We start from the raw sequence: 20,257 nt of genomic DNA, 5'->3' as shown, positions 1-20,257 counted from the left end.
AATTTAAGATGGACTTTAGTTAGCTGTATTCTTTTGGCCACTGTTGTTTTTGGAATAATTTAAGTAGTGTGCAAGCCAGACATTGTATTGCTGGTTACTGTCTATATAATTTTGCTTCAGTGTAATTGCCTTACTTGCAATAAATTTGTCCATAGGTATTAGCCTGAACGCAGCAGTCTGATTTTGTGATGTCCTCCGTATTTCAGAGTAGACAAGAGATTATGGTTGGCAACCCACACAATCTCCAATGCAGAATACAGAGATAAATGAGTCGTTGTTAGTCCTGCAGAGATTCACGACAAGCTTAAGTTTCTGATTCTGACGGAGACCCGCATATGGAAATTGCCATTTGTTGTGAACATGAATACTTGGGAAAGAATTGTAACAACTTGTATATTGGAAACAATAACTACATTTGCTAGCTAAAGTTTTAAAAAGAAGTATTGTCTAATGTACAGTGTTGATATTTTGTAGGCCATCCTCAATGATGGCAGAGCCCAGCATGTGAGTGCAAAAGACAAGGCTGAAGCGTTTGCAACTATCTTCAGCCAGAAGTGCCGAGTGGATGATCCATCTCTGCCTCCTCCCGAGATTCCCCACCATCACAGCAGCCAGTCTTCAGCCAACTCGATTCACTCCACATCATATCAAACGGCTGAGTGCACTGGATACAGCAAAGGCTATGGGCCCCGACAACATCCCGGCTGTAGTGCTGAAGACTTGTGCTCCAGAACAAGCCGCACCTCTAGCCAAGCTGTTCCAGTACAGCTACAACACTGGCATCTACCCGACAATGTGGAAAATTGCCCAGTTATGTCCTGTCCACAAAAAGCAGGACAAATCCAATCCGGCCAATTACTGCCCCATCAGTCTACTCTCAATCATCAGCAAAGTGATGGAAGGTGTCGTCGACAGTGCTATCAAGCGGCACTTACTCACCAATAACCTGCTCACCAATGCTCAGTTTGGGTTCCGCCAGGACCACTCAGCTCCAGACCTCATTACAGCCTTGGTCCAAACATGGACAAAAGAGCTGAATTCCAGAGGTGAGGTGAGAGTGACTGCCCTTGACACCAAGGCAGCATTTGACTGAATGTGACATCAAGGAGCCCTAGTAAAATTGAAGTCAATGGGAATCGGGGGGAAAACTCTCCAGTGGCTGGAGTCAGACCCAGCACAAAGGAAGATGGTAGTGGTTGTTGGAGGCCAATCATCTCAGCCCCAGGGCATTGCTGCAGGAGTTCCTCAGGGCAGTGTCCTAGGCCCAACCATCTTCAGCTGCTTCATCAATGACCTTCCCTCCATCATAAGGTCAGAAGTGGGGATGTTCGCTGATGATTGCACACTGTTCAGTTCCATTCGCAACTCCTCAGATAATGAAGCAGTCCGTGCCCGCATGCAGCAAGACCTGGACAACATCCAGGCTTCGGCTGATAAGTGGCAAGTAACATTAGCGCCAGATAAGTGCCAGGCAATGACCATCTCCAACAAGAGAGAGTCTAACCACCTGCCCTTGACATTCAACAGCACTACCATCGCCAAATCCCCCACCATCAACATCCTGGGGGTCACCGTGGACCAGAGACTAAACTGGACCATCCACATAAATACTGTGGCTACAAGAGCAGGTCAGAGGTTGGGTATTTTGTGGCGAGTGACTCACTTCCTGACTCCGCAAAGCCTTTCCACCATCTCCAAGGCACAAGTCAGGAGTGTGATGGAATACTCTCCACTTGCCTGGATGAGTGCAGCTCCAACAACACTCAAGAAGATCGACACCATCCAGGACAAAGCAGCCCACTTGATTGGCACCCCATCCACCGCCTTAAACGTTCACTCCCTCCACCACTGGCTGCAATGTGCACCACCTACAAGATGCACTGCAGCAACTCGCCAAGGCTTCTTCGACAGCACCTCCCAAACCTGCGACCTCTACCATCTAGAAGGACAAGGGCACCAGGCGCATGGGAACACCACCACCTGCACGTTCCCTTCCAAGTCACGCACCATTCTGACTTGGAAATATATTGCCATTCCTTCATCGTTGCTGGGTCAAAATCCTGGAACTCCCTACCTAACAGCACTGTGGGAGTAGCTTCACCACAAGGACTGCAGCGGTTCAAGAAGGCGGCTCATCACCACCTTCTCAAGTGCAATTAGGAATGGGTAATAAATACTGCCCTTGCCAGTGACGCCCACATCCCATGAATGAATAAAAAAAATCTACTTTACTGGGGTTTATAATTTAGTTTTTTTAATAAAAATCAGACAAAATGCATCTTAGTACCTAAATTATTTACCTTACTGGAGGGGAATGGAGAGCGTCGTGTGTAACTGCAGCAGATTAAGAGGGGAAAATCAATATTGTGACTGTGCAAATTTAATTTTGTTTGAATGATGTTTGGCACTAAAATAACTAAAAACTTTAGACTATATTTTTAAAAAAAACTGCATGTTCTTGATTACAATCCTGATTTTCATCCTCCATAAAAATCTTAATTTGTTGAATTTAAGGAAAAAGAGTGATGCCTATTTTTCAGGATCTTTTTAGGAGGGAAGGGAACAAATGTCCATTTTGTACTGTGTAGAAGCAGGGAAATAAGGTATCAGCGTTTGTCAGAGGTTCCATGACACTGGTGGCAGTCCTATCCCAAAGGATCCTTTTAGGACATTTTTCCCAGATTGATTGTACTATCTAATCACTATGAGCAAGCCCTTACCCTGTCTGGTAGCTCACGTTCCACTTAAATTGATTTGAAAACTGCAAATGTCCTATTACAGATGGCTGGGTGGCCCAGGGCTATTGCCAGTGTGGCTAAGTAGTAGAATTTTCTTCATCTGTGATGTCAGGACCCTGAAGTTTTTTTTTTGCATTATCAGGAATTTTTTTTTCAAAAACGATTTTGCACCTACTGTTTTTAAAGCCTTTAACGTCACTGAATTACTATGAGTGGGTTTGGCTTTTAAAAAAAAAACGATTATTATTTGGCTCTTTTAATGCAAATTTTGAATTGCCTCTCAATCTCTATTCAGAACTTAAATCCACAATTTAAGTGGAGGAAATTAATGTAACTCTCATCTTAACCTTGGTGTGAAGTTCTTTAAAGAAATGAAGCAAAATAGATTACCCCCATACCCACTCCCACCCCAAGATTAAGAGGAGTCCAATATCAGGGCTCTCGCCGGAGAATTGCACTGGGAATGTTTGATTATATTGCTTTATTGCATTAATCTTTTGGAAACTGTGTTCCTCCTCCCCCATTTTCCTGAGCTGTGCACTATCTAAAACCAAGAAGGCAGACAGGTGACCTGCTTCCAGGCCTCAACCAGCAATGCAATGTGCTGGGGGAAGAACATAGTGATATCTGAAGTTGTGCCTACTCTCCTCGTAACCATCTTCCCATAATAGTGTCACTGTAATAGTGTTGAGCCTGTATGCTAGCCCTCCGGGGCAGAGCACTTTTGTGCTTTAATGCGATGCATCATCATACCACTATTAATATATTTCTCGACCTTTTATGTCAGTGTGTTAAAAAGAAGTGTAGTATTTGACTCAGATATGAATGACGATCTGTTCTACACAGTGCACAACTGTGGTGCACTTGCATGTATGGTACCACAGCTTTTGGCATGTTTCCTGATTCGGAAAGCCTGGAAGGAATGCCAACCGAGCCCAGAGCTGGGACTGAAAATAGTCAACAGACTATACAAAACAGAAGAAAAGATTTGCTGGGAAATAGGAAATGCCTTTATTAACGTGATAGGTTGTTCATTGTCAGCCTTGCTGTTTTATAGTCTCTGCAGACACTATTCAATAGGGAGTTGCAGCAGAAGCTTGGTCTGTGTGTAAATGTTTACTGTTTCTGCCTGTCATGATGATAGACCTCCCCGCTCCATTGTGTTTTTTGAGCAGGGTACATCATGATTTCCCTCTCTTTTAAAGTTAAGTTGACCTTCTGAATCTGATATCACACTTAATCCTGTCCAAATTATTTGGCACTATATTTAAGTCCTTTGCTGAAATCTGTCTGGCTTCAAACACTGAATTTCTGGGTGCTATACAATCAGTTTGGAAATCTGTTGTGGCGCAAGGGTCTGCTGAATGACTTCCTGTTGTAAATTTTCACGGATAAAGTGATCTTGCAACTGAACCTTTTAAAATCTTATGATGACTTTCCTTTCATGAAGGTCCTGATTCCTTGGGGTAGGTTCCACAGGTCTCAGCTACTCAATCCAATTAGCAATTTTTCAAGTGTCGGCAGGCTGTACGACAGTCCTATCTTCACTCAACGTTCACCCACATGCACCCTTGGAACCCTGGCCAACTCTCCTCCCCTGCCCCCCCCCTCCCACCCCCACACCTCCTCTTACCCTCAATCAGTACAAATGTGTCTGTCTGGCTTTGAGAACTGCTTTTATCCAAAAGAATGTGTGGGTAATGCACAATCTTAATGAGAAAGGTACATTATTAAATGCAGTCATTCTGCTTGGTGGAGGCAAGAGGTTTCTGGCCCATTGTTGGGATGTTGTTGACTGCTGTGTATTGTATATGTAAGGGAATTAATCAAATGCATAGAAGGATTTGGTCAAAAGAGAAATCAAGCAGGCCTGATTAGTGTGTCTATGGTTTGAAACCCAAGTTTGTAGCTGTTTTCTTTCATAGAACCAGTAGTACAGTGTGTCAGCCGTGGCTCAGTGCTAGTACTCTCACCTCTGAGTCAGAAGGTTGTGGGTTCAAGTCCCACTCCAGAGACTTGACCACAAAAATCTGGGCTTACACTCCAGTGCAGTACTGAGGGAGTGCTGCACTGTCAGAGGTGCCATCCTTCGGGTGAGATGTTAAACCGAGGCCATATCTTCCCTCTCAGTTGAAGGTAAACGATCCCATGGCTCTATGTCAAAGAAGAGCTGGGGAGTTTTCCCTCAACCAACATCACTCAAAACGGATTATCTGATCATTTTCTTATTGTTTGTGGGAGCTTGCTGTGCACAAATTGGCTACCGTATTTCCTACATTCCAGCAATGACTACTCTTCAAAAGTAATTCATTGGCTGTAAAGCGCTTTGGGACATCCTGAGATCGTGAAAGGCGCTATATCAATACAAGTCTTTCTTCTTTACTACAATGAAGGGAATTTCTTTGCTGATCTGTTGTCTGTGATTGGCCAGTCCAAGTGTATCATATAGGTAATAATATAATCTCCATTCATGGGCTTTTTAAATATTAATACACCTGCTCTGTCTAAATGCTGCACCGCCTTACAGTATTTGGCAGTTATCCACTTTTGAACGCTGTTTAACGCCAAATACCTTTGATGCAAATTGCATCTATAAAGCACGTACTTGTAAATGATACGTCAGCAAAGTCTGTTCTTAAAGTTGCTGATGTGCAATCTCATAAAGTTCTGTTGACAGGAATAGTTTAACTATTATCACAAGGCATTTGCCTGATTCATCTGGGTTAAAGGGTCACTGGTTAACCACAGGGGTACGCTCCACCCTTATTAAGTTGAAGAAAGGACCTAATAATTTGTGTATGTTGCCTGAAAATGTTTGTGGATAAAATCTAGGAATTTTTCTAATGGAGAAGAGATTCTGAAAGACTTTCGAAGGGAAATGCAGTAGAATGGTAGATTTTTCAAAATAGGTATAATGCTCTTCATACTTCAAATGTGGTACAATCTGCACATACAGGATGCCCACACAGCCCACCTTTCAGTCTCCACCTGACCTAAGGTGGATTAAATCATGAAGAATTAAATAAGTATGTGCTGGAATGCTCTGCTCGAGTCTTGCACTCGTCGCTGCGTCCTTCGAGGCCACTTTTTTCTTGTATAACTGGTAGATTATCTTGTTTGTATTTGGTAGGACTATGTTTGAAGAATGGGGAAGACCATACCCATGGTGATTAATCTATCATTTTCCTTCATTTGTGAGTTTTCATGTGAAAACAAAAGTAGTGGCAAAAATGGAGGTGGGGTTCTTGTAACCTGGAGAAGTGATGCTTCAGGCAAGCTTACAGACTGCTACTACCTAACGTACAAGGGCAAATAAACAGCTGCCAAACCCTTTGTGGGTGGGATGGCAGGGAGAAGAATTCTGTTTCTCTTTTCATCCCACACAGAAGAAATAATAGTTTTAAGTAAACAAAGTTGAATTTCTACCACTTCCCCAATAAACAGCAGTAGTTAAGTTTTAATTTGCTCAGAACTAATTATGGAACCTAACCAGCTCACTCCTCTTTCCCCACCCCATCAGTTTAAAAAAAATATGGGTGGCAGAACTAAATAATTCTGTTATGTATTTCCTTACTCCTTGCTCCAACTAGCTAAGTTTCTCCTTCCCCCACCATCAGCAGAGGATCTTTGGATCAGCAACATGCGTTGTCACAGTGTACAGCTCAGCTGGGATGTGTAAGGATATGTTGGGACTCCTTCTTCTACACTTTCCGTTGTCTGCTTTGTGCATTTCTCTTAGTTTCAGGGATAACGTCCTACACTCCCCACCCTAGCGTAGAAAAGAAAGAAAGAACTTAGGATTTATCTAGTGTTTTACCACATTGGTCAGGTTACTCCAAAGTGCGTCTCATCCAATTAATTACTTATTCAATTGCAGACACTGTTAAGTGGATAAATGTGAAAGCCAATTTACACACAGCAAGGTTCCACAAAAACCAAATGAGATAATCGACCAATTAGTGTGTTTATCAGTATCCGACTGACTGTCAATCTACCAGAGCTGAAGCCCTTTGCTATTGTCTTCACTTCTTATGTTCAAGAGATCTTAATCTGCTGAGAAATATATGAGCAAACGCCTTTCCTGTGACCCTCAACCTGCTCGCACAGAGCAGGCTAGAATATCATCACCCGCTACATGTGGCCTATGTTGATCTTAAGTCAGCTCTGTATATAGACCTGCCCTTTGGCAAATATTCTCCATCCTTGGGGGTCCCTGATAATTTTATACAATTGGTCTCTGCCTTGTACTCTGGCACTAACAGCTCGGTGAGAATTGGACAAGAGTCAGCCTTTCCAATCAACTCTGGTGTCTCACAAGGGTGTCTGATCACTCCCGATTCCTTTGATACAGTCATGGATTTGGATTCTAGAAAGGAGCACTCATTGCTCAATGATTGGAACCTCTATTGGCCATGATTCCTTCACCGACCTAGATTTTGGCAGAAATGATTGCCATTCTTGTCTCGACCCTTGAAATCTTCACGGAGGAAGCCGGCCCCTTGGGCTTGCAAGTCAGCTGGAAGGAAACAAAATTCCAGTTCCTCAGCGATTTTTTTTTTTCTTTTCTCCTGCGTCTGCCTAATCTAGAGATTGCAGGTGAGACTACCGAATGCTTGGAGCAGTTTACATACCTGGGATCACTGATCCACGACTCCATGTCGAAACACCCCAGAAATACGACACAGAATTGTGTTGATGCACCAGGCGATGATGGACATAGAAAAAAATACATGGTCATCACATCTCCCGCTCCCAGCAAAACTTTGCCTGCATAATACTTGTATCACTCCGATTCTTCTGTATGCATCAGCGACTTGGACTAAGTCACAAACAGACTTGACAAAAATTGTGTCACTGCATCTGCCTCTTTCGGTGGTGTGACTTTGTCACCAAATCAGAAAGATGACCGCCCAACCTCCCCTAAGTGTAACAATTGCCAAAAGGTGTTTATCACTGTTTGAGCACGTGGCCAGGCTCGACCGGTAACACAACACTTCCCCAACACTCAAAGCTTGTCCTCCGAAAACCTGGTTACGCCTCCCTCAGCCTCCGGCTCTTGATGCTTACAGCTGACCTAAGGTCCCAAAATACAGAGATTTTCTCCACCACGAGGAGAGCCGAGGAATGGGAGAGATTGAGACATACGATCCATCCAAGCAGCACCTGAAGGAGCATGGAGAAGAATGTGTTTGCGATGGTGATGTTTGAGGCCGGAAAAGTTGACCAGGACATTGGGAGAACTCCCTGCTCTTCCAATAGTTACATGGGATCTTTCAGATCGACCTGAACAGGCAGATGGGACCTCAGTTTAATGTCTTTGTGGACAGCACCTTCAACAATGCAGCATTCCCATAGTACTGCACTGAAGTGTCACCCTGGATTATGTGCTGAAATCCTGGAGCAGGTTTTGAACCCATATTCATCTGATTTGGAGATGAATGTTATCAACTGAACCAAGCTGACACTTTGGATTGTGGAAGATTGCAGTGTTCCTTTGCTTGGCTGTCCTCCAGGATTCTGCTGTGCGTGCTGAAACAGGCTCTTATATGCCATGCTGGAAATGGCATTCAGACTGTGCCGGTACTGTTTATAGCTGTCTCAGCTGAATTGAACCTGCTTATCAAACAGCTTCTTTCCTGTAGGATCCAATGTTGTCATCCTTAATTCTGACAAAAGTTCTCAGCCAGTTAACTTGAACCTCCTGAAACAGTATTCACTTCTTTAGTGTGTGCTCAGTGTGTCTTTGAAATAACTCATTGATTCAATACTCAACAAGCACCAGCCCATTCTGTTTGTCAATGAATATATGTGAATTGGCCAGAAAATAACACGACGTTGAGGCTGTTTCCCGAGTTTAGAGTCAATACTGTACTGCATCCATATCAGGTATCAGTTCAAAGACCTGATTGCTGAGTTATCACTGTTGCATAGAATTATATTTGCATATTGGTAAATGAGTGTTGTGGGGCAGTCGATTCATAGGTAACTATAATAACCAGAATTCTTTCAACTGAAACGCTGCAGATGCATTTTCGCTTTTCCAAGTGCAGCAGCATTTTCATTTTGGGGTTTTTAAATTTCTTTCTGGCTGCTCTGTAGTACCTCACCCACTGGGCACTCTTTTGTGAAGAACTAAACCTGGGAACTAATCAGTTCATCATCGTCTTTCTACCTCCCACCAAAAAGAACCAACAAGGCAGTTCTGAAACAGGTAAACTAGCCTAAACAGGTGAAAAGTGAAAAGGAGACTGCAGAAAATCACAGTCTGTCCTAATGGGGAAAGTACATCAAATGTCTCGAATGAAATCATGTGAGTGCCTGATGAATCCATTACTATCGAAGTCATTAGTTATGTTTTTTTCACATAGAGCGTTTTTGTACAAGAGAAGACTGACCTGAAACTCTGTTGAAGTGTTTTGAATGAGTATATACTGAGGATCAACTTGTTACAAGCAGAAATGCCAGAACCCACTGTTCTTGCTGATATTCATCCTGCTATATTGCACGACCTGTTTGATCTTACTTTTCCATTCTTGTGCACCCTTTTATATTGCCCAGCCATTTCCAAGAAATGCGGTTCGGTATTTGTGTTTGTTTCCGTTGTGCCAAATCTGCCCTGTTTATACTGAGACCAAAATGGCAAAAATTGGAAATTGCATTTGTGTGAGATCACGTGAATTTAGTGAAGAACATGACTAGGGTGCCATGTAGATTTCTATCTTTCCTGTTTCATCCTGCGGTGAACTACTTATCTCAACTGTCCCATTGGGAATGTGCCAAGTGGAGGCTAAGTAACCTGCCACGTGTGAATTTGCAAGTGTGCAAACTCAGCGTGACATCACATCCATTGCTTGCATTATATTAATGAACATAAATGATATCAGCAGGTTTTCAGATTTTTTAAAATAAAAGTGCAGGTTTTAGCCTAATGTATTGTGAGTAACTTTTCTTGTGATGAGTTTGTCATGATTTTTGTTTGGACAAATAGAAATTCTGATTGCCAAGAAATCTATTTTTGTTAAAAAGAACAGAGTTGAGATTGTTCAAGCTCAGACTGAGTGACTGTTCACTTTCTGTCTTTATGCTGCAGCACATTTCCACTGTTACTGTATTTCCCACTAGGCACACTGGTTCACATTTAGTAACATAGAAGTGACTCATTTAACCTTTCCCTATATTTAGATTTTGACTCTATTCTTTATGGCTGGTACAAAACAGTCCATCTGTTGGCATTGTTCCCTTGCCAGTAATGTGTGATCAGATATTGTGTATCTAGTCTTCTGTGAATGAAGTGCACATTAAACACATAGATCTTTTTTATATATATCTACACAGATTAATGAATCTCCTGTGGTTTGGAGTCACTTAGTCAGAGGAAGTGGTATATGTTTAGTTGTGTCCGTTGTAACAGGCCAAAATAGTGGGCGGGCCTTGGTGACTTCCTGCTGCAGTGCTACCAGTGGTGGGAGGAATAGCAAGCATTACAGTGCTACCAACTAAAAGTAATAAAAGCAGGTGTTACCTGTTGCATTTTAGGTGTTACCAGCATTACTAAACCATGACAAAAGGAAATAGGAGTGACATACAGGAATTAAGAATTTAACTTTTGAATACAATTTGCATTTTCCAGTGGAACCCAAGTGGCCATTCTTCGTGTGTGATCCTAGACAGTGAGTAGTGGTGGGCTATTTGGTTGTGAAGGACATCGTAACCAGCTCCTATCTTATCCTCAGCCATACCGAAACACACACTTTACCCGCAGAGAGCCAATGGATAGCAACCAGAAGCAGGAAATGTAGAAATTCAGCATGTAATGATATAACATTTCATTGTGTATAACCTGCATTTGTAAATTTAACAAGGTACCTCTTAAATTATATTCAGATAATATAAGCATTAGTAAATGACTTAATTACTGCTGAGTGGACAAACTTTATAAATTAATGCCAGTTTACTGTTGACATCTGATTAAATCACTTGACTGATCTTTTGCGATCTGTAATGAGTAATGGAAATGGGAAGGTCCTGAGAAAAGGGAACTGATTTTGTTAGGATGGGACAGGAAGCTTTGTATGAAGATTTGTCCGTTGTGTTTTTCATTGCAAAAATTATTAATGAAATAAACTTTTCCTTGAAAGTAAAGAAAGTTATGCTTCATGAAAGTATTAGTGTTTTTTTTAAACAAATATGGTCACGATATTGTGCTTCAGGGTAATATTCCCACATTCATAATATTCTAGTAACTAGATTCTTATCAGCATGTACTAGTTAAATCTTGGCACAAAAGATGACGCTACACCCATTCTGATGGTTCAGATAACATCTCCATCGCTCAGCTATACTTTTTTTTTATTTGTTCATGGGATGTGGGTGTCGCTGGTAAGACCAGCATTTATTGCCCATCCCTAATTGCCCTTGAGAAGGTGGTGGTGAGCCGCCGCCTTGAACCGCTGCAGTCCATGTGGTGAAGGTTCTCCTATACAAACTGGAAAGGCCGCAGGCTCAACCCCCGGTCTGTTAGCCACAAGGATGATTGGGGGAGAGAAAAATAAATGTTGGATGGCAAAGTGTTGTGACACCCAAACATGCAACTCTGTTGCTCGCCTTGACCTACCTATGTTCGTTCGTATGACCTACCTATCTTACAGGACTGTAGGGAACAGGGTTATATGCAGTCTGTTCATCAGCCTCTGCAGTAGTTAGGTTCTTAATTAGTGATTAGGTTTTGTCCTTTTGTTGTTGAGAACTGCAGATGAAGGGCCAAGGCTGATGGTTCAGGACACTGCCTGTGAAGGCCAGAGTATCCAGTGCTGATGGCTATTCAAGGACCTCTGCTGGGAAATAAATATGTGTGTGTGTGTGTGTGTGTGTGTGTGTTGTTGTTCCGGGCCAGGTCAACACCACTCACTGTGGTGCCTTCTGTGGATGAATAGTTAGATACCTCTTTCTGTTTAGCTGCATTTTTAACAAAATGTTACTTGGATGAGATTCCAGGTGGTGGCCAGCACAAGGTGTTGACTTGTGCTGAACTCCAGCACAAGTCGTCATCTTGAGCAGGGGGGAAAGATCTTTTGAATATTAATACAGCAAAGCAGGTAGATTTTTTTCCCCCCAAAAGCTGAAAAAACCTTGCATGAATTTGAAGTACTGAAAAGCCTTTGATGCAGTCGTCATATACTTAATTTTGACTGAACCCAAATAATACTGGTCTGCAATGGTTTAAATGTGGTGTAGTTCTCAATCAGTGATCCTCTTATCTATTTCTATTTTAAGACTGTTCTCACTTCTGATTACTGTACGCTGATCCCTGGAAAGTGCATGCATGTGGTGTTAGGTAAGGAACGGATCAGGTTCAGCTATGGTCAAATAGCCTGGCAACACTCACTGCCCAATTGGCCAGGTTCTTTATGTGAGAACCCTGACAAAGTATAACGACTGGGGACCCAAGAACTTTACTGCAGCAAGACTGAGTGCCTTCAGGAGAGGAGGAGAGAAAATTAAAGTGCTAATGGTGAGGTCCAATAACTGATTTGCTTAGGGAGAATCTGAATTCCCAACTTTTTCTCCAGCTGTGATCTGGGAAAACTCAAAAGGGAGGAGAAGTAAGAGAGAAGATATTATAAATCGAGAAGTACAGTACATCACTTGGTGATTCTCTTCCCCAGTATGTTGTTCTAGTATGTGTTACTCTAGTACGATTTGTGGTAAGGAGCAGGAACATTCTCTTGCTGGTCAATATTATTCCTAATCTCCATTTCATGTCTTAACCTTTGTTGCTTCTGTCTCCATTAAGCACACAAAATCCTGTGCTAGTTGCTCTGCTCCGTTCCAGGCTTTTCTGCCTCCAACCTAATCTGTTCTCTACTCCTCATTCACCCTGTTTTTTTCCTGGCTCTCATACCCTTCCTGCCTGCCCACCTCCATCCTGCTTTATTCCCTGCTACTTTCCCATCATATGCTTTGTTCTGTGTGGGTGCCATCCCCACCCCAGGCCACTCACTACTCTCCACTCTGTAAAGTGCCCTGAAACATCTCCATATTTAATGAGCACTATAGAAATATATGTTGTTGGTGTTGATGTTGCTGATGTTGAAATCTTGGCTGCCTTCGGAACTGCTGATGGGAGGAGATGTTTTCCTGCTATAAGGTGCAATAAGGAAGGAAATGATAGCGTTTGTCAGAAAAAGAAACTTACTGGTACCAATTTGGTACCACACCCAAGTTCATAGGGACTCTTGCTGTATTTGCTGTACAGTAAATATGCCTGCAAATTCACACCATATGGTTAAGGGAGGATATAGTTTATCAGTTTGTTCTAGTAAAATGGGGTTTGTTTTTTTTTGCCTTCCCTGATCTGCTTGGTTTACAAATTCACAAGTTTGTTGCAGATTTTCATAATACAGAAGAGTGGCTGCCTTGTCCTGGAGCAGCTATGCCTCCTGTTGGGCCAATACAAGAGATTCAGTTACTCTGCTGAAGGGGAGGGGGAAAGGGAATAAGAAAGAAAACAGGAAGTAGTTGTACTGGCAGTTCACCACACCCGTCAACAATCTGGTATTGTGCGTGGGTGTAGAAATCCTGTTTGAGTCGGCACTCACATTTCCATAGTTGGAAAGTTGTCGAAATTAATTGAGTTGAACCAATCCTGCTCTAAACAGCCTGTGATACTGCCAGCGAGATTTCCTATGGATGGGTCTGGTAGAGGTTAAATGCCTAGTCGTGCTTTGGATTCAAAGAGCAAGGACTAGTATCTGACTTGCTTAAGGAGAGTCCTGGAATTTTCAACATCTTCTGTGGACTGTTGCCTGCATATTAAAAGGCAAGAGTATAAAATTAAATATAATGTTTTACCTGGACAATTTTTAGAATGAAGCAAATTAACATATATCAGCACCAGCATCGTTGCCCAGTTCAGAAAGCAACACACAAACTAAAATTACTAAAAACTGTTAGGCTTTCTTCATCTTTTAAATCCTCTACAATTTTCTACTTGAAATTCACAGCACTGTACAGCACTGAAAACTGTTGGACTTTGTGCATGGCAAACATTTTGAAGTGCCCTTCCATGCAAACTAGGAAATCTTGTGCAGTTCACTCTACCCTGCACAAAAAATTAACAGGGTCAATCCCAGTCTGTGCTGAGTTCACTGATAGCCTGGGTAATCGTAGGGATACTACGTATTCCTAGGTTATGGTGCTGCCGAAGAAGCCTTGGCGACTTGCTGCAGTGCATCCTGTAGATAGTACACACTGCAGCCACAGTACGTTGGTGGAGGGGGGCAGGGTGGATATGTAAGCTAGTGGATGGGGTGCCGATCAAGTGGACTGCTTTGTCCTGGTATCGAGCTGCTTCAGTGTTGCAGCTGCACGCATCCAGGCAAGCAGAGAGAATTTTATTACTCTCGTGACTCATTTATTTATAGGTGATGGAAAGGCTTTGGGGAGCCAGGAGGTGATCCACTTGCCATGGAATACCCAGCCTCTGACCTGCTCTAGTAGCCACAGCATTTACATGGCTGATCCAGTCGAGGTTCTGGTCAACGGAACTCCCCCCAAGATGTTGATGGTAGAGGATTTGGCGATGGTAATGCCATTGAATGTCATGGGGACAGTTTCAATCTAAATCCACAAATTGTGGCAGAAATAAAATACAGTCAAAAGTTGTAACCACTTTGGTAATGGTACTTCATTATAGTAGCACAGAATCAATGTGTAAGCCTATTATGTGCGAACAGGCTGCTGTAATTGATGCAGATGTGATGTGTCAGGCAGCACATGGTTTAAGCACAGTTGAAATTGTAATGACTGGTATGCCAGTTGAAACAAGTCCGTTAATAGCCATTTTAGTTCAGATTCTTTGAGACCCACATCTGTCAGCCACTCCTGGCATTTACACTGCTAAATCTGGTTCCCTTACACAATCACAGAAATTACAACACAGAAGGAGGTCATTTGGCTTATCACACCTGTGCCAGTTTTTGTGGGCCTCCGAGTCTGCCACTGGGATAAGGGAATAAAAACAAACTGCAAATACTGCCAATCTGAAACAAAAATAGAAAGTCCTAGAAATACATAGGTTTGTCAGCGTCTGTAATGAGAAAAGACAAGGTAATGTTTTGGTGCAGATCATTCAGCAGTTCTTATGAAGGGTCTATACCCGAGATTAACCTGTCTTTTCTCTTTATAGATGCTGGCAGACCTGCTGCATATTTCTAGCATTTTAAAACAAAATTGTGTTGACTAAGGGACCCAGATTTAGCAGTGTAAACACAGGGAGCTGGCTCACTGACGCCAGTCTCCTGGAATCGGAATTAAAATAGTGTCAGAAGCTAATTACACAATCAAAAATTGGAGGCACCAAGATAATAAGAACATAAGAACATAAGAAATAGGAGCAGGAGTAGGCCATCCGGCCCCTCGAGCCTGCTCCCCCATTCAACAAGATCATGGCTGATCTTCTACCTCAACACCATTTTCCTGCACCATCCCCATATCCCTTGATGCCTTTAATATCTAGAAATCTATCGATCTCTGTTTTGAATGTACTCAATGACTGAGCCTCCACAGCCCTGTGGGGTAGAGAATTCCAAGGATTCATCACCCTCTGAGTGAAGAAATTTCTCCTCATCTCCGTGCTAAATGGCCTACCATTTATTCTGAGATTTAACCCCTGGTTCTAGATTCCCCAGCCAGGGAAACATCCTCCTTGCTTGTAGCCTGTTGAGCCCAGTAAGAATTTTGTATGTTTCAATGAGATCACCTCTCATTCTTCTAAACTCCAGAGAATACAGGCTTAGTCTACTCAATCTCTCCTCATATGACAAACCCGCCATCCCAGGAATCAGTCTGGTGACCCTTTGTTGCACTCCCTCTATGGCAAGTAAATCATTTCTTGGGTAAGGAGACTAAAATTGTATACAATACTCCAGGTGCGGTCTCACCAAGGCCCTGTATAATTGCAGTAAGACATCTTTACTCCTGTACTCAAATTCTCTTGTAATAAAGGCCAACATACCATTTGCCTTCCTAATTGCTTGCTGCACCTGCATGTTAGCTTTCATTGACTCCGTCCCTCCCACCTCCCTAGATTCCCTTCATCTCCCCCTCCTCTCCTCTCCAGAATTAATTTGCAGCACAGTTTCCAGTAACTCATTGAGGTCACCATTCTTCATTGAACAGCTTGCTAATATCAATCATCAGATATCATAGCTAAACCTGATATGTCGAAATAGAGCTGAATTATTTTGATACCATTTGCATATTAAATAGTTAGCCTCTGATTCCCCCCCCCCCCCCAATTGATTAATTGCTTTCTTTACCTTCTAGGGAAACCATATAGCATTGACCACTTGGAGCGGATCCAGCTGTGTGGGTTGTTCAATGTTCGGAAAGGGAAGATGCAGCTTCATAAATGGACCAAGCGTCAGGTTATCCTGTGTGGTACTTGCTTGATAGTTTCATCTGTGAAAGACAGTCAGTCTGGAAAGATGCACGTTCTGCCTTTGATTGGGGGAAAGGTATGGTGATGTCACTCGTTATGTGTGAGATACATACATGTATGAAATTACTTTCAGAACAGATTTTAAAATATAGAGTTTATTTATCAATGTATTTTGCTATTGGAAGCATCTTTTTAAATAAAGACTATCCTAGAATATTTTGGACGTAGCCAAATATATATGGACAGTGACTGGAACTAATTTTTTGGTACACTTGCTACCTGTGTGAAAAGTGAAGATTATTTTCTTCTAATAGTTATTTAAATCGATCACTTTACTACCAAATCTCTGCACTCTCGCCTCTGAGACAGAGGTTGTGGGTTCAAGCCCCATTCCAGGATTTGAGCACATAATCGAAGCTGACTCTAGCCCTGAGCAAGTTCTGAACTATGGGAGATGTGTCCTTCAGATGAACATTAAATCGAGGTCCCATCTCCCTGTTCTGGTGCTTCAGGTTGACGTTAATAAAGACCCCAAAGTAGTTTTCAGACAAGAGCATGGTGGTGTCCTGGCTCTTCCTCCCACATTCCTCCAAAACACAGATGAATTAATCATTCATCTCTCGTTGCTGCCTGTGGAATGTTCTGGCACAGAATTTTTGCCATGTTTGTCTATGCAACGATCACTGCCATTCAAAAGTAATTATTACTTTGAAGGACTTTGAAGTAATTGTTACATAGTGAGGCACTATATAAATGCAACTTTTTTTTTGCTTAGGTGGAAGAAGTGAAAAAGCACCAGCACTGTTTGGCTTTCACCTCATCAGGACCACAGAGTCAGACATACTACGTCAGCTTTGACACCTTCCCAGAGTATTTACGCTGGCTTCGGCAGGCTTCAAAGGTGAGACTGTGGGGACTGTGCTCCTAACCATAAGTGCCAGACCTTGTGTTACTAATTATTGCTTCTGGCAAGATAGCAAACCTCTTTTTGCACTCCGCCTGCTGTGATTCAAGATTGGATAGTTATCTGTGCACAGCAGCGAACCATGAGAGCTGCTTCTCAAAGCTTGTTTATTTGCTTCTGGCAAATTCCACTGATATGTTTACTCAGTTTTTAAAAAAAAAAGATTTGCAAAGTTCACTCACCAATTCCATATTTGCAGGTATACTGTGTGGTGACAGTAGCTGTTAATTTAATAGGGGGGGGTGGTGTGGGGGGGGGAGGAAAACCTTCCTCCGTGTGTTAAGCATGTATCTTGCCTGTGAGCCTTTTCTTCTTTTACCTTTTTTTTGTTTTGCTACAAGTCTCCCTGGGCCATGCACCATTCAGGTGGACAAGCTGTTCCCAAGCCTCCACCACACTGCTGTATAATTAGATATTGGGAGAGTGGCCTAGAACAGCTTGTTCTTGGAATATTTTCCCTCCCTCCCCCTTGGGGAAGCATGTGGTCTCTGTTTAAGAGCTTCCCGTGATGCTAAGACTAAGTTTAGGAACTCCTCTTGTAGAGAATCCATAATTCCAAATGGAGCTCTTGGCTCTCCGTTGGAAGGGAGGGACAAGCAAAGCAAGTCAAAAGCTGAGAAACCTCACACTCCCAAGATATTAACTCTCCCTATAAAGAAGACTCCAAGAGTAACACAGATCAGATAACACTAGGAGAGCTTAGGAAGGAAGGAAACTGAGACTTGCTATACAGGGCAAAAAAGAGGGAGAAATAAAGGTGAGGAAAAGATGAAAAGTAGTGGGGGAGGGAAGGTTACTAATAGCAATAAGGAAGAAAGGGCTAAATTGTATGTACAATAATATAATAAAAGTAAGAAAATTAATTGGGGCAATAGTGGTTGCAGTAGACAAATGTGACATTGTTTTAACTGAAACTTGACTTCACACTGATCATGAATGGGTGCTAAACATTCCGGGTTACAACATTTTTAGAAGAGATCGGGAATGAAAAAGGGAGGACGTGGTATTATTTACGAAGAGGTTTCAGCATTAGAGAGGAAAGATATTCATAGAATCTTACAGCGCAGAAGGAGGCCATTCGGTCCATTGTACCTGTGCTGGCTCTTTGAAAGATCTATGCAATTAGTCCCATGCACTTTTCCCATAGCCTTGCAAACTTATCTTTTTTAAGTATATATCCCATTCCCTTTTGAAATGTACTACTGAATTTGCTTGCACCACCTTCTCAGGCAGTGCATTCCAAGTTATAACAACTTGCAGTGTAAAAGCATTCTCTATCTCCCCTCTGGTCCTTTTGCCAGTTTTCTTAAATCTGTGTCCTATTGCAAGTAATATTATACAAATAGGGTTTCAGTGGCTTGAACTAAGGAAAAGAAAAGGATGCTGTACAATATTGGGTGTCATTTACAGACTGCCAAGTTGTTTGAAATGTCTGTAGACATTTCAGAGAGGTGTGTAGAAATAATAGGGCAGTAATAATGGGGGAATTTAACTATCCAGACACAGATTAGGAGAACTCATCTGAGCAAGTTTAAACAGGGAGGGATTTATGAAATGCATTCAAGACTTTTCGTTGAGTCAGAATGTAAGCCGCCCTATATGGAAAGATGCAACACTAGACATTTTGGGTAATCAACAGGAGCAGGTCAGCAACATTAAGGCAGGAAACAATCGTCTCCTTTCAACCAATATCACAGACAGTTGTTCATTCCATAGTGGGACAGAACTCCAGGCATGGGATTTCTTTCTAAATTTTAATAAAGTGCTGCTCTGGCAGAATTATTGTCTGATGCTCCAAAGTGCTTTTGCAACAACAGATAGAAATTGGCCATCACAGCATGTAGCTTCTATCTGCCTTATTCCTGCTTTATGTCTAACTCAGCAGCATTGTCCACCCCTGCCTCTACCTCTCCTCCACTGCTACTGAAACCCTCGTATATATGTCGTTGATTCCTCTATACATGACTATGCAAACGGTCTATTTGTCAGCCTCATGAGTTCCACTCTACATAAACTACAACTCATCCAAAATTCTGTTGCCTGCATCCTATCCAGCACTAAGCCCTGCTCCCCTATCACTCCTGTCCATGCTGACCTCCATTAGCTCCTTATCTCCCAATTCATCAAATTCAAAACCCTTGTTCTTGTCCACAGGTCTCTCCAAAGCCACACCCCTCCATATGTCTGCAGCCTTCTCTAGCTCTACATGTCGATGTGTGCCCACCGCTCTTTCGAATCTAGCCTCCTTTGGAACTCCCCTTTCTCTGTTCCACCTTTGCATGCAGAGCCTTCAGCTGTCTTTGGCATCACACCTTAGCACGCTGTCCCTAAAACTATCTGACTTGCTACCACACCCCCCTTCTTCAAAAGCCTTCTCAAAACTTTACCTCTTTCACCATACTTTCACTTACCTCCTCTAACTCTTCTCCCAAAGGCTTGAAATACTGGGGCTTTTTTTTTCACTGCAACAGATAAGGGGGGAACCAATTGAACCTTTTCAAAACTATAAACTATTTTGAGAGAGTAAAAAGCGAATAATTTTTTCACTGATTGGCAAATCAATATGAAGAGGGTATAAACGCAGAATTTTGCCCAGAGCAATGAAGAGGAATGTTAAGACATATTTCTTATTAGATCAGGGAATGTTATTGAGGCAGAGACTATATTATCATTTAAAATTGAATTGGATAGGTATTTTAAAAAGAAAAGTATAAAATAACATGAAAGGGCAGGGCAATGGGAGTACAGTAGTTAACTACGGTTGAAGAATTGGCACTGGCATGATGGGCTGAATGGTCTCCTGTGCTGTAGATTTTATGGTGACTGTTTTTTGCCTCTATAAAATGCTTTGGGACATTTTATTACATTAAAGGCATTATATAAATAGTTCTAATGGCAGCACTAGGTGATTGGAACTGTGGACTTCTTTGTGACTGTTGTCAATGTAATTTCTTGTTTACTCAATAATTTACCCCTCTTCCCCCACCCCCGCCCCCCCAACCAGGTTTCCCTTTTTCCTACAATCTTCAGACTTTTACAGTCTAAGTTTAATATCACCTGACCATAACATATTGAATTATTTTGTCTTCCGTCCTATTCTTTTCAGCTTCGATG

At 42.2% G+C, this 20,257-nt stretch overlaps 1 protein-coding gene across 1 annotated transcript in view; it reads left to right on the top strand.

Annotated features, from left to right (window-relative positions):
• The window catches only part of LOC137338850 (PH domain leucine-rich repeat-containing protein phosphatase 1-like), a 183,709-nt gene that overhangs the window by 98,145 nt on the left and 65,307 nt on the right, over positions 1–20,257 (top strand). Inside the window, exons 2-3 of the mRNA XM_068001849.1 lie at positions 16,065–16,255; positions 16,955–17,080. Of these exons, the coding sequence (XP_067857950.1) occupies positions 16,065–16,255; positions 16,955–17,080 (317 nt within the window). The remainder of the gene's footprint in view (positions 1–16,064; positions 16,256–16,954; positions 17,081–20,257) is intronic.

The sequence above is a fragment of the Heptranchias perlo genome, chromosome 2 (genome assembly GCF_035084215.1).
Source record: "Heptranchias perlo isolate sHepPer1 chromosome 2, sHepPer1.hap1, whole genome shotgun sequence".
In the NCBI taxonomy this organism is placed as follows: domain Eukaryota; kingdom Metazoa; phylum Chordata; class Chondrichthyes; order Hexanchiformes; family Hexanchidae; genus Heptranchias; species Heptranchias perlo.
Note: the sequence above shows the minus strand (reverse complement) of the source record. Positions and strands in the feature narration are given on the sequence as shown.